Genomic DNA, 15402 nt, shown 5'->3' with positions numbered 1-15402 from the left:
CTCTATTAATATCAAATTTATTATGGCTTGATCCTAAAGACCGCTTTAAAATTCATAATCCCATAACTAAACACTTCTTATCTCTCTGGGATAAACTAAAAACCAAATATCAGTTACAATCTCCACACAATCCTCTCCTTTCTTTTATCAGAAATCCGGCCTTTTATCCGGCATGGATCTACCCAAATTCTTTTAAAGCTTGGACAACATCAGGCATTCAGACACTAAATGACTTCATAGCATCTAAATCATTCCTTTCATTCCCATCGCTTAGAGAAAAATATGATCTACCAAACTCTGAGATATTTAGATATCTCCAAATCAAAAATTTCTATACACCATTCCTAAAAGGGGATACACCATTATCCCAATTATCCATTTTTGAATCAATCTGTACAAAAGATCCATTTGCTAAAGGTACAATTTCATCACTTTATAATCAATTATATGGAGTAGCAAATCTTAATAGACCCTCTTACGTTCAGAGGTGGGAGGAGGACCTGGGACGAACTTTAGAAGACACGGACTGGTCTAATATATGGCTCACATCTAAGTCATCTTCACCCAACATCTTGGCACTGGAGACAAATTATAAAGTCCTAACTCGCTGGTACCTTGTACCTGCTAGAGTGGCAAAATATTCACCTAATACCTCAACTCTTTGTTTTCGAGGATGCCCAGAAATAGGCACATATTTACACATATGGTGGACGTGCCCAGTAATCCAAACCTTCTGGAAGGAAGTCTTCGTGATTGCATCTAAAATATTTTAAAAAATAATACAACCAGATCCATATTTAACTTTACTTAATCTAAAACCGGAATGGTTAACACTCTCTCAATTCAAACTTATGATCCAACTAATAACGGCTGCAAAACAAACAGTGGCCAAGGCATGGAAATCTCCTACATTGGTACTAGCAGAAACAATTCACAGAATGAATAATACAATGTCCCATGCTAAGATGGTAGCCATCGATCAAAATCAAATTCCAAAATTTGAAAAACTTTGGCATCCTTGGATAAAACAACAGTTCCTGTCAAATTTCAATGACTCTGTCCTGTTGCCATGGTAACAGATTAAATGACTTACAGAGACACCCATGCTAAGGCTTCAAAGAGAACTAAAAAGAATAATAAGCTGACGAACGGGACAACCTTGTGGACCATACCTCTACCTTTCAACCCTTTTTCTTCTTTCTCTTTCCTTTTCTCCACCTTACGATTAAAGCTCATTATCAGAATTTATTTGACCTATATACACTCTACTTGTAAACAATATGTATAGTAGGTATAAATCATTTAAATACCTACAAAAGTAACTAAGGAAATGATATATATCTTTAATTTAGGTTTACGTGAACCCAATGTTTAATATTTGAAATTTCATGATATTTACCTATATAAACCCTACTGTAAAACAATGAGCTTACTTTATAGATCCTTGTAAACTTACTTTATGTATCTTTATGTATCTTTATAACATTGTATACTCAATAAACTTCTTTTGACAAGGAAAATTATATCAACACGAATGCTTTGAAATTCCATCATATTTTGTGATCCTGTTCATTTAACTTTAGTCTCCTTTGGAGTTTGAATTAGGTGAGCAAGTACATACAAAGCAAGTTCACTAAACGTTAACTTGTTATTAGTTGGGCATTGTTAATGCCTATTCACTCATTCTTTTTTAAACAGATCCAACATGTAATTTTTTTCATGTTTAAAACAAAAAACTTGAATACATACTTAGTCCTCCAATTGTTATTCCCAAAGAGCCAAAATTTGCAAATCCACATAAGGCATACGTTGCAATAGTTTCTGATCTAATCTGTTACAAATAAGAGAACATGTGTCAAAAAACATATAACACTCTATCAATAGCCTGCTAACAAAATAATACCACGAAACATGAATGTTTCTAGAAGAAGATACATTGATTTTTACTTTCTTATTCTACACAATCAAACTTTTGATTTAAATGTGATATTGTGGCTATATATGGAAAGATTAAGTATAAAATGCAAAACAAAAAAATGAAAAATGATCCTTTTTACTTGATAATTAAAGCTTATTTATTTATTTTTTAAATAGCAAACATATTATACTTACCTGCCCTGTGCAGTGGTTTTGCACAGAGAAGCTTGGATCCTCTTTTCAGGTGCCCTTCCGGTGCTTCTGGCTCCTCCCCCTTGAGCAGTGCCCCAGAGAAAGCCACTTGCCCTGGGGCACCGCTGCGTGACCACTTCCGAGCCGCTGCTTTATGTGCCCATAAGATATATAGAGCCATGGCTCTGCCCCCTCCCCCACTCTCTCCTCATTGGCTCACTGGCTGTGATTGACAGCAGTCAGTGAGGAGGGAGAGTCCTGGGACAGCCGAAGCTTTCGTGAATATCGCTGGATCAGAAGGAGCGCAGGTAAGGATTGGGGGGCTGCGAAGGGGAGGTTGGATGCATGAAGGTAAAAAACCTTCAGCCTTTAGAACCCCTTTAGATGGCTATCTGTATGCTTACATATTGCTAATCAGTATAGTAGTATTGAACAAAAGTTACATTTATAAATATGGCAACACGCTCTCATTACATTTATTCAAAATTATAGAAAGATCCCACTTACTGACATATACTGCTTCACTCCATCAATGAATAGCGGCCCATTGTTCCTCCTCTTGGTAATCAGTCCAGCAAGGTATTCATATGCAACAAATTCATTAAAAAATGTCTTGTATCCTATAAGTTTGCCAACTATGAAGCTGTCCTCCCAATCCACACCCATCATGAAGGAGAATGGCATGAAGATATAGGAGCATATTACCTGATAAATGACAAGAACAATGTACAATGTTATAAAAAATAACAAAGTTAGCTTACTTAAAAGTATGAGGTTAGAACATGGAAATGCTGAAACATTTAAGCTAACAGTGAAAAATACAAATAAACATGAGTAAACCTTGCTCTAGAGTCAAGTTCCTTCCAATAAAGCTATTTAAATAACTACCTTTTGAATATAAGAGCAAGTCTCCAATTGATAAATGACTTAGAACACATTAACAAATTGAAAAAGAGACTTTTAGAAAGTAGTTGACATTTACAAGCCCCTCAGTCTGGTTTACATGCTATGGCGCTGTATCTCCTCACTTGCACATGTCTGAGTTCTGCAGTGGGAATACAGGGACATGGGGTCATGCAAGCATGCTGGCTTGTATCAAATAATGTCCAATTTGACTCAAATGTTGTTTCCCTATTTCCCAGGTTTATAATATGGTAGTGAGCTGTAAGGCATAAACTACATTTAAAGACCTATACAGGTCAGTCACAGCCTGTTAGATTCTTCTTTGGAACAGGTACACTATTGCATTTCATGAAATTATTATAGTATTTTTTTTTACTATGCCAGCCCATCTTTTTTCTATAGAAGCTGTCCTTTGAAGAAATGTTTGTAGTTTCATCCATTATCATAAATTATGTTTTTATATTGGAGATTCTACAGAACACATTTGCGCAGGGATGAGCAAATGTGTCTGGGAATCATGGTAATTGATTTACTAAAACTGGCACACACAGAATCTGGTGTAGCTGTGCATTGTAGCCAATCAGCTTCTAATTTCAGCTTGTTCAATTAGGCTTTGACAATAAACCCTGAAAGCTGATTGGTTTCTATGCAGAGTTGCACCCGATTTTGCACGCTGCAGTTTTAGTAAATCAACTCCAAGGGGTCAATCAATGGACCTATTGTAGAGTCTAAAAACCGCAAACTTAAATCTCTCTATTGAAGTCAATGAGGAGAATCCTAACAATTTTAGCAATCAATTCTGGCCACTTTCAATGCTAATAGGCAAGAGATTGTCAAACAAAAGACAAGGGGAACTAGACAGTGTCACTGTGGACATGTAAAAAAAAAATGATAGAAAATATCGGACAGTGGGGAAAAGATCCTACATTTTACAGGACTTTAAGGAAAACACCAATTAAAATACATGTTTGGTAGATGCCTTTAACCACTTGAATACCAGCCTGTAATACCCCTTCATTACCAGGCTATTTTTTCAGTTTTCACCGCTGTGATATTCTGACTGACAATCACCCTGTTATGCAACACTGTACCTAGATAGGTTTTATATACAGATCAAGCTTTCTTTTGGTGGTATTTAATAACCGCTGTTTTTTCAATTTTTTACTATAAAAGAAAAGACCACACATTTAAAATAAAAACTGTCCCACTTACTTTCTATTTCTAAACTAAAACTAAAAATGGCAGAAGAGTACAAAAAGCCCCAGAATGACCCAAGATGAATTTTTGGAAAGAAGACACCCCAAGGTGTTCTCATTTTTTACCACAATTTTTGAAAAATTAGAAAGCATGATGGTACTGAGAGGTTTAACAGGAAGCTTGAAAGTGGTGCACCAGATACATTAATGTAAAGGTCATACACAGGAAAGTGTAAGTGAAGGGGTTAATGTACTGGTCACATACAATGGCAGGGTGGAGATAAAGGGGTTATTGTTCAGATATGCAGGATAAGGGATGTGAAAGGGTTAATATACAGGTCACGTGAAGCTAGTACAGTATGTGTAGGAGAGGAGGGTGGCACAAATGGATTAAAATGATCCCTGTGTTACTGTTACTGAAAATTACTCAATCTCTCTCCTTCCCCTGTTGTAAGGGGAAGGGGAGAGATCAGCACTATAAAAAGTACCATGTGATCGCTGTCATTATTACCATGATCACATGGTACTAAGTACCTCAGATCGGCTTGATAAAGTGTCTCTCTGTACCAAGTTGTCTAATGACAGCTCAGTACACAATGATTATTCTAAAATGACATTATTTGCATGTGTAATAGATTTTTTTTTTTTTTACTCTTACATCATTGCTTGGCTTAAATTCAGCAGCAGCACCCCAATCTGATTAAATTTAAATGGAAAAATATTATTTTTTGGTAGTATTGGCTGTGACACCTAAATTTTTATTCAGCCATAATAGGCCTGAATTGACTGGTGGAGCAGCCATAAAAGATCTAAAAGCTATGTACTAAAATAAGAAAATAAGGCTTAACTTCATTCCAAATGGCCAGTGGCAAAACAGTTTCATAGTATATTTTGTGAGTTTCTTCTTTTGCAGCACCTCTTTTTATTGTCTTAAAAGTTTAATAAAATGTAAAAACAAAGTACACAAAACACTTCAAAACCACAACCCCACATTCTAGAGATGTTCTCTTTTTTCAGAGACAATAGTCAGAAATATTGTAAGTCACTGCACAATATATAAGCAGCTTTATTTGCTGTAAATTAAAATGGAGAGACAAGGCAGGATTTTTCATAAAATTAAAATTAGCTACCAGTTTTGTACATTTGCTGGAGAGTATGTAAAGCTTGATTAGGCCACAATGTAAGAGGAGATGTGGAGGAGTATTTATCTTGAAATAAACGTTTGAGTGTAATTTTTCAGAAAGACAACAGCTACAATTTGTTTTGAGTGGTGGAACACTGAAATAGGCCACAAACTAGGAGACACGGGGCATGACGTACCCTACAGAAAACATTTCAAATTTTGCAGTTGAAGCCCAGCTGCAGGAAAAAAAAGGTAGCCAACTAAAAATGGTCACTTGGGGATCAAATCCTGAGATCCTTGCTCAGGCATTTCATCATGAATGAGCCTATTTGCTACAAATTGCCTGCAGCTGAAGTTCTTCACGTGACTTCACGTCACTGAGGAAACATTGTGCCCTCAGTGATCTCACCCCACCCATTTAAACTCCCAAGGTTTCGGATGGGTAAAACATACTCCAGAAAGTCTGCCCATTTCCTCCTCCTCCTCAGTGCTGGCAACTCACACACTCTTCCTCCTTGTACTCTTCCTCTGCCAGCTGCATGACAGGGATGGAGACAAAGGTCTTTGCTAGCCACAAAACCAAGGGAAGCCCTCTTCTTCCTTCTGCTGCTCTGCCTCAAATGCCCAGTCTTACAACACACAGTATGTGCTCAAACAGGTACATCAGAGGAATTGTATAGCTTATCTTTGCATAGTTGCAGCTGACCATACTTTGAATGGTGATAAGATAGTACACACATTATGAATCAGGAGCCACTGAGGAGATGAAACCTCAGATTCCCAAAACCTGTCCTTGTGATGTATTTGCAGAAGTAATCATTTATGACCTGCTTTTGCAGGTGCAGCCTCTGCAGCATAGCTATCCATGAGGTCCAGTGCATGGGTGTATCGCATACCAAGCAGTTGCCAGGCAGCTGTGATACACTGACCGACAATTGTTTTACTATATATAGGAAAGAGGACCAAAAAAAAAGTTTCCCTTACTTGTCTTAAGTAGACACCTTAAGATTGATTTTTTTTTTGCCAAAGTTTTTAGAAATGTAGAAACATGCCAGGATTGAGAAGGTTAAAACATGGAGCAGGCTAATGATGCCCTAGATACATTAAATTTACAGGTCTTTCAAAGAGGTGTGAAGAAGTGAATGGGTATACATACAGGCAACATACAATGGGAGGATGGAAATGAAGCGGTTAATGTATAGATGTGCAGGCTGGGGAAGGTAAGGGGTTATTATACAGGTCAGATCAGGGACAGGATGGCATTGACACATACTGTAGAGGGTGATTCTGTAGAAGGGTGTGCAACAATGATTCCGGGACTAGTTGCTTTTATTTTTCATAGTGTGCTGGCTGTCATCAGCAACTTTTTTTTCATCTCAAACAGCGATTACTGTGTGTGATGAAAGTGAAAGCTGCTGCTAACCACAGCCAGTGTAAACAATGTGTGATTGTGGCTCTGTATGTTCATTCAGTAAGCTGCACTGGAGTCCAATGGACAGTGTGCTCACATTAGGTTGCTCTTGTGCTCATCAGATGGTTCACATGAGCACCTAAAAGGAGAGGCCATCTTAACTGCACTTTAGAAGACCTGTGAAACATAAGGTAGACAGTAAGTGGTTAACCAAGCTAGCATTAAGATACCGGGCATGAGGTTGGTTGGAAAACAATATTTTTCATCCATTCCAGCAGCTGGGAGGTGACACTTGCTTGAACAAGGATGCTGCTGGAGTGGGGGTTGGGGTTAGGAGTCTTATGACAAGGTTTAATACCATTCCTGGCCCTACTCAACGAGGCCCTGTGCTGACCCTTTTCCCTGCTTGATGTGCTGTAAGTTAAGCCTCCTAAACCCCTTTGTCAGACTTCTATAATAACTTTAGGCTGCAGATGTTTCAGCAGATGCTGACGGAGAATCTTGTGTAGTTAATGACAAAAAGGATGGAACAAAAAGGAAGAAGAGTTTAGGCCTTTTGCTGTTGACCTGCATAATTGATGTTCTTTTCCCCCAGAGATTTGTGGTGAAGAATCACGTGTCTCATCATGACTGTGATACCCATTTGATTAGTATATTTGCTACGCTTGGCACACTGCAGGCAGGGGTTACAAATCACTATGATGCAGATGGCAGCAGATGTGTTGAAAAAAGGCCCAGACTGTTGAACTATGTATGTGAAGTGGACCTAGAGATAGCAATGATCTGCACTTGTGGGGCAGTGACACCTAGTGGAATAGGATGGCTGCTTCTTCCACATCTCTGCAAACTGATCCTGCCTCTGGACAAAATCCCACTATGCTGCTGTTATGCCTCTTCCTCACTTTCTACCTCTATAATCACAGGCACCCAGGTTAATGTCTGCCACCTTGTTGTCCCCACCCTCCTCATCACTCAAGTCCACTTGGCAGTAAGATGAATCTGCATGAACATTGTTGATGGCAAAGAAAGGATTGCTGGGTTTATGCACTGAGAACTCAAGGGGGGTGCACATTAATAATAGCTCACCACACTGCAATTCATAGAAATGTAGCACAATACAGCATGGTATACCTCTGTATATATTGCTTTAGCAATGTACTGTATATCATTAGCAGTAAATATAATGCAGCGCTTCCACAATATTACCATATAACAATATTAACTGCTTCAGCCCCGGAAGATTTTACCCCCGTTCCAGACCAGAGCACTTTTTGCGATTCAGTACTGCATCGCTTTAACTGACAATTGCGTGGTTGTGCGACATGGCTCTCAAAAAAAATTGACATCCTTTTTTCCCTACAAATAGAGCTTTCTTTTGGTGGTATTTAATCACCTCTGCGATTTTTATTTTTTGCGCTATAAACAAAATAAGAGCGACAATTTTGAAAAAAACACATTATTTTTTACATTTTGCTATAATAAATATCCCCCAAAAATATATAAAAAAATAATTTTTTTCCTCAGTTTAGGCCGATATGTATTCTTCTACATATTTTTGGTAAAAAAAAATTGCAATAGGCGTTTATTGATTGGTTTGCGCAAAAGTTATAGCGTTTACAAAATAGGGGATAGTTTTATGGCATTTTTATTAATAATTTTTTTTTTACTAGTAATGGCAGTGATCAGCGATTTTTATTGTGACTGTGACATTATGGCGGATATGTCAGACATTTTTGACACATTTTTGGGACCATTGTCATTTATACAGCAATCAGTGCTATAAAAATGCATTGAATCCTGTGTAAATGACACTGGCAGTGAAGGGGTTAACCACTAGGGGGCAGGGAAGGGTTAAGTCACTACTAGGGAGTGATTTTGAACTGCAGGGGGGATGGGCTAGCTGTGACACGTCACTGATCTCTGCTCCCGATGACAGGGAGCTGTGATCAGTGACACTTGTCACTAGGCAGAACGGGGAGATGCTGTTTACATCAGCATCTCCCCATTCGTCCTCTCCGTGAGGCGATCGCGGGTATCCCCGCGGCGATCGAGTCTCACGGAGCTCCTGTGCATGCTGGCGGCGGCGCGCACGCAATGGCACGGCAGGAAATTCAAATGGACGTACCTGTACGCCCATTTGCCCAGCCGTGCCATTCTGCTGACGTACATCGGCGTGCGCCGGTCAGGAAGGGGTTAAAGGAGAAGGATGGTCAAAGCTTTTTTTGGCTATACTTCTCCTGTGGCGAGCAGCTGAAAGGCTGAGCCAGAGACTCCCGCCCCCTCCACAGTCCAGCACTCCAGTGAACGCTGGAGGGGCAGAGCAGGGAGCCAATTACTGACAGTCACCAGCTTCAGTGCCTTGAAAAAGTATTCATACCCCTTGAAATTTTCCACATTTTGTCATGTTACAGCCAAAAACGTAAATGTATTTTATTGGAATATTATGTGATAGATCAAAACAAAGTGGCACATTCAAATTTTTTTTTACAATTAAATATTTGAAAAGTGTGGTGTGCATTTGTATTCAGCCCCCTTTACTTTGATAAAATCTAGGGGAACCAATTGCCTTCAGAAGTCACTTAATTAGTAAATAGAGTCCACCTGTGTGTAATTTAGACCCCTTAACATGGAGGCGCTTTTTAGGCACTTTAAAGCTAAAAAAAAAACCCTGAAAAGCTCACAAAAACCTATTTCCAGTAAAATCAATGAATGCTTTCACACTGGGGCAGTGCGCTGGCAGGGATTAATGGAAAGCTCTTCAAAAGCACCTGAAAAGCTCTTCAAAAGTGCTCAGTGTTTTGTTGGCAGTTTAGAAGCGCCTCAGTGTGAAAGGGGCCTTAATCTCAGTATAAATACAGCTGGTCTGTGAAGCCCTCAGAGGTTTGTTAGATAACCTTAGTAAACAAAAGCATCATGAAGGCCAAGGAACACGCCAGACAGGTCAGGGATAAAGTTGTGAAATTTAACTGCTTGCCAACCAGCCACCGCAGTTATACTGCGGCAGAATGGCTGGGCTGTGCAAATCCCTGTACCTGTTCGGCGGTCCCTTTAAAGCCTATAGCAGGCCCGCGGTACGTGGCCAGAGCTGATGCGTGTGGCCGGCGGCCGCAATGTCCTCGGAGAGCCTTCTGACAGCGAAGTAGAGAGAGATCTGCTGTTCCTAGTGACCAGGAACAGCGATTTCTCTCTACTCCCAGTCAGTCCACTCCCCCCACAGTTAGAAACACCTACCTAGGGAACACTTAACCCCTTGATCGCCCCCTAGTGTTAACCCCTTCCCTGCCAGTGTCATTTATACAGTAATCAGTGGCTATTTTTAGCACTGATCACTGTATAAATGTCACTGGTCCCAAAAGTGTCAAAAGTGTCTGATTTGTCCGCCACAATGTCGCAGTCTCGCTAAAAAATAACTGATCACCGCTATTACTAGTAAAAAAAAAATAATAATGCTATAAATTTATTCCCAATTTTGTAGACGCTATAGCTTTAGCGCAAACCAATCAATATATGCTTATTGAGATTTTTTTTACTAAAAATATGTAGAATACATATTGGCCTAAACTGATAAAGACATTTTTTATACTTATTTTTTTGGGGATATTTATTATTTCAAAATTGTCGCTCTTTTTTTGTTTATAGTGCAAAAAATAAAAACCGCAGAGGTGATCAAATACCACCAAACGAAAGCTCTATTTGTGAGAAAAAAAAGGACATACATTTTGTTTGGGTACAGTGTCGCATGATTGCGCAATTGTCAGGTAAAGCGACGCAGTGCCGTAATGCAACAAATGGCCTGGTTATTAAGGGGGTAAAACCTTCCGGAGCTGAAGTGATTAAAGCAGGTTTAGGTTATAAAAAAAATAATCCCAAGCTTTGAACATTCAACGGAGCACTGTTCAATCCATCATCCGGAAATGGAAAGAGTATGGCACAACTGCAAACCTACCAAGACATGGCCCTCCACTGAAACTTACAGGCCAGGCAAGAAGAGCATTAATCAGAGAAGCAGCCAAGAGGCCCATAGTAACTGTAGGGGAGCTGCAGAGATCTACAGCTCGGGTGGAAGAATCTGTCCACAGTACAACTATTATTCGTGCACGCTACAAATGTGGCCTTTATGGAAGAGTGGCGAGAAGAAAGCCATTGTTGAAAGAAAGTCATAATATGTCCTGTTTGCAGTTTGCGAGAAGCCATGTGGGGGACACATCAAACATGTGGAAGAAGGTGCTCTGGTCAGATGAGACCAAAATCGAACTTTTTGACCTAAAAGCCAAACGCTATGTGTGGCAGAAAACTAACAATGCACATCATCCTGAACACACCATCCCCACTGTGAAACATGGTGGTGGCAGCATCATGTTGTGGGGATGCTTTTCTTCAGTAGGGACAGGGAAGCTAGTTGAGTTGATAGGAAGATGGATGGAGCCAAATACTGGGCAATCTTAAAATAAAACCTGTTAGAGTCTGCAAAAGACTTGAGACTGGGGTGGAGGCTCACCTTCCAGCAGGAAAACGACCCTAAACATACAATGTAGCTACAATAAAATGCTTTGGATCAAAGCATATTCATATTATAATGGCCCAGTCAAAGTCCAGACCTAAATCGAATTGAAAATCTGTGGCAAGACTTGAAAATTGCTGTTCAGAGGCTCTCCATCCAATCTGACAGAGCTTGAGCTATTGTGCAAAGAAGAATCGGCAAAAGTGTCCCTCTAGATGTGCAAAACTGGTAGAGACATCCCCAAAAATACTTACAGCTGTAATTGCAGCAAAAAGTGGTTCTACAAAGTATTGACTCAGGGGGGGCGGATACAAATGCATGCCACACATTTCAGATATTTGTAAAAATAAAATTGAAAAACATTTATCATTTTTTTTCTCCACTTCACAATTATGTGCCACTTTGTGTTGGTCTATCACATGAAATCCTAATAAAATACATTTATGTTTTTGGTTGTAACATGACAAAATGTGGAACATTTCAAGAGGTATGAATATTTTTTCAAGACACTGCATCTACAGACTGAGGACCGAGAGCTGAGAAAACAGCAATGTTTGATCGCTCAGTTCTCGATCTTAGAGATGGCGGGGGACAGCTGCAGCTGGGATCAGTTCTCCAGCCATCTAGGGGAGTATTTTTTTTTTTTTTTTTTTTTTTAATGATTTCCATACTTCCCTTTTAACATAATAACACATTGTGCAAAATAACTCTAAGTTGTCCAGTGAAGTCCAAGTATAACACTGTGTGCATCAACACCATGCAGAAGTGATCTTCATGTGCAAACCCATCACTGGCAATTAGAAGGCTTACCAGAATAAAAATACAATCCCATAATTCTAGTTTGTTTTTTTAATGTACCGTATATACTTGAGTATAACCCGAGTTTTTCATCACATTTTTTTGTGCTGAAAGTGCCCCCCTCGGCTTATACTCTAGTCACTGCTGTCTGCCTACCTGATCTCCGTGTCATGCAATCAGACAGGAGCCATTCCAGTGTACAAAAGCCACGCCTCCTCCTCGTCCGTGATAGGAGAGCACTCAGTCTCCCAGCAGTGAGTCAGTTTTCAGTGTTCTGCCTATCACGGACGTCCTCTCGTCCTCATCCCACGGACGAGGATGTCCGTGATAGGCGGAACACTGAACAATGACTTAAATAAAAAATTGCGTTGCGCTTAAGTGTATAGCAAAAGATGAGAATACCAAACTTCGCATAAATAAATAAAAATAAACAATAAAAAACAAAAATTATATGTGTTTCCACGCAAATTTATACACAATTCTTCCTAAGTGCAAATGGGTATATAGATATTATTCCAATCCACACTTATATATTACTGTGCACACAGTATTTATAATGACTGGTGAGAAAATTAATGCAAACGTGCAATAACTCACATAGAGTGCAACATGCAAATATTCTATTGAAAACAAAATTGGTTTACATAAAAGTGCCCAGTGATCCTTAAAGCAATTAATGCAATCTTTTTCGGTGAGATATCACCCAAACAATTCTTATAATAGTGTCCACAATATTCAAGATAATATTTCTGTGTATGTCCGTGACCAAACGAGATATCACATCTTAAGTTATCCAACGTGTAGAATTCAAACCATGCTGTGATGCGCCTCAGTGACCCCCCCAAAGTGATTGCGCTCACCTTAGAGCGTGTGACACAGTGATTAACTGTGTCAAATCACGCTGTGTAGCCACCCCCTGGGCTCTGTATAGCAAGCTAGATGCGATCTCCAGTTTGGGTTAATCTGGCTCCATAGACATCATACCACAATCTGTTTTTATTTAATAAAAAGCCTCTTCCCACAAAGGGATACTCACATTTCCGTGGTGCTGTTGTGCACCAAACAATAAAAGTTCTTTAAAAAACGCCGATCGGCGTGCTGCGGGGTATAAGCTTCTCCTAGCTCGGCTCTATGCTGCTCACTCCATCCTGGCCCCTCCCCTACGCGTCTTCGACACAGGGAGTCACGTGTCTTCATCAAGGGGATTCCTGAAGACACGTGACTCCCTGTATCGAAGACGCCTAGGGGAGGGGCCAGGACGGCGTGAGCAGCATAGAGCCGAGCTAGGAGAAGCTTATACCCCGCAGCACGCCGATCGGCGTTTTTTAAAGAACTTTTATTGTTTGGTGCAGAAAAGCAACAAGGAAATGTGAGTACCCCTTTGTGGGAAGAGGCTTTTTATTAAATAAAAACAGATTAACAGTATTACGCTATATAGTCTCTTTTTGTTTTATGGTATGATGTCTATGGAGCCAGATTAACCCAAACTGGAGATCGCATCTAGCTTGCTATACAGAGCCCAGGGGGTGGCTACACAGTGTGATTTGACACAGTTAATCACTGTGTCACACGCTCTAAGGTGAGCGCAATCACTTTGGGGGGTCACTGAGGCACATCACAGCATGGTTTGAATTCTACACGTTGGATAACTTAAGATGTGATATCTCGTTTGGTCACGGACATACACAGAAATATTATCTTGAATATTGTGGACACTATTATAAGAATTGTTTGGGTGATATCTCACCGAAAAAGATTGCATTAATTGCTTTAAGGATCACTGGGCACTTTTATGTAAACCAATTTTGTTTTCAATAGAATATTTGCATGTTGTACTTTATGTGAGTTATTGCACGTTTGCATTAATTTTCTCACCAGTCATTATAAATACTGTGTGCACAGTAATATATGTGTGGATTGGAATAATATCTATATACCCATTTGCACTTAGGAAGAATTGTGTATAAATTTGCGTGGAAACACATATAATTTTTGTTTTTTATTGTTTATTTTTATTTATTTATGCGAAGTTTGGTATTCTCATCTTTTGCTATACACTTAAGCGCAACGCAATTTTTTATTTATATCTTTTTGCACGGCTATGAATACATGAACTGCGTTTGCTGCTAGATATCTACATCTGTGTTTGGTATTTCACTGGGCATTGAATTATTGTGTCTCGCAAGACGTTTTTGCCTTTGTACTGAACAATGACTGCTGGGAAACTGAGTGTTCCGCCTATCACGGACGAGGACAAGATGCAGGCGCGGCTTTTGTACACTGGAATGGCCCCTGTCTGATTGCATGACACGGAGAGCAGTTATGCAGATCGGCACAGGGAGGCTGCAATTAACACAGGGAGGCAATGCGGATCGGCACAGGGAGGCTGCAATTAACACAGGGAGGCAATGCGGATCGGCACAGGGAGGCTGCAATTAACACAGGGAGGCATTGCAGATCGGCACAGGGAGGCTGCAATGGACACAGGGAGGCAATGCAGATCGGCACAGGGAGGCTGCAATTAACACAGGGAGGCAATGCAGATCGGCACAGGGAGGCTGCAATGGACACAGTGAGGTAGGCAGATTGGCACAGGGAAGCATCCAATGGACACTGAGGCATGCAGCTGCAGATGGGCATTGTTGACCCTCTTTTTCCACTTACAGTAGCTGCTGCATTTCTCACCCTTGGCTTATACTCGGGTCAATAAGTTTTCCCAGTTTTTTGTGGTAAATTAGGGGCCTCGACTTATACTCGGGACGGCTTATACTCGAGTATATACGGTATATCGTCAACGATCTCACCCTGAAAACACACTGTCAGCTGTCCCTATCTACTCCAAGGGGTCCATGTAAAAACATTGCCATGAAAATGTGTCAATTATACAGGCGCAATAATTCTTCACTGAAATTTGCCTTATACAGTTGCTTCCTAGAATTGTCAGCGCCATCTAATGCAGTATTATTTCTTATTTAGGCTCCATGCACACTAGTGTTTTTTTAAGCTAAAAAAAACACTGGAAAAATGCTGGTAATAGCTTTTTGTAGTAGCGCTTTAGGAGCGTTAAGACCCCTTTCACACTGGGGCGTTTTTCAGGCGTTTTTCAGGCACTTTAGCGTTAAAAAAAGCGCCTGTAAAGCGCCTGAAAGAAGGCTCATCTGCAATACCAATGTGAAAGCCCGAGTGCTTTCACACTGAGACCCCTTTCACACTGGGGCGTTTTTCAGGCGCTTTTAACGTTAAAAAAAGCACCTGTAAAGCGCCTGAAAGAAGCCTCATCTGCAATCCCAATATGAAAGCCTGAGTGCTTTCACACTGGGGCGCTGCGTTGGCAGGGCGTCAAAAAAAGTCCTGCAAGCAG

At 40.2% G+C, this 15402-nt stretch overlaps 1 protein-coding gene across 1 annotated transcript in view; it reads right to left on the bottom strand.

Annotated features, from left to right (window-relative positions):
- The window catches only part of SLC28A3 (solute carrier family 28 member 3), a 119437-nt gene that overhangs the window by 21439 nt on the left and 82596 nt on the right, over positions 1-15402 (bottom strand). Inside the window, exons 14-15 of the mRNA XM_073633577.1 lie at positions 2617-2814; positions 1750-1831 (exon numbers count right to left, since the gene is read on the bottom strand). Of these exons, the coding sequence (XP_073489678.1) occupies positions 1750-1831; positions 2617-2814 (280 nt within the window). The remainder of the gene's footprint in view (positions 1-1749; positions 1832-2616; positions 2815-15402) is intronic.

Source organism: Aquarana catesbeiana, linkage group LG01 (genome assembly GCF_042186555.1).
Source record: "Aquarana catesbeiana isolate 2022-GZ linkage group LG01, ASM4218655v1, whole genome shotgun sequence".
NCBI lineage: Eukaryota > Metazoa > Chordata > Amphibia > Anura > Ranidae > Aquarana > Aquarana catesbeiana.
This window is presented reverse-complemented; position numbering and strand designations above follow the sequence as displayed.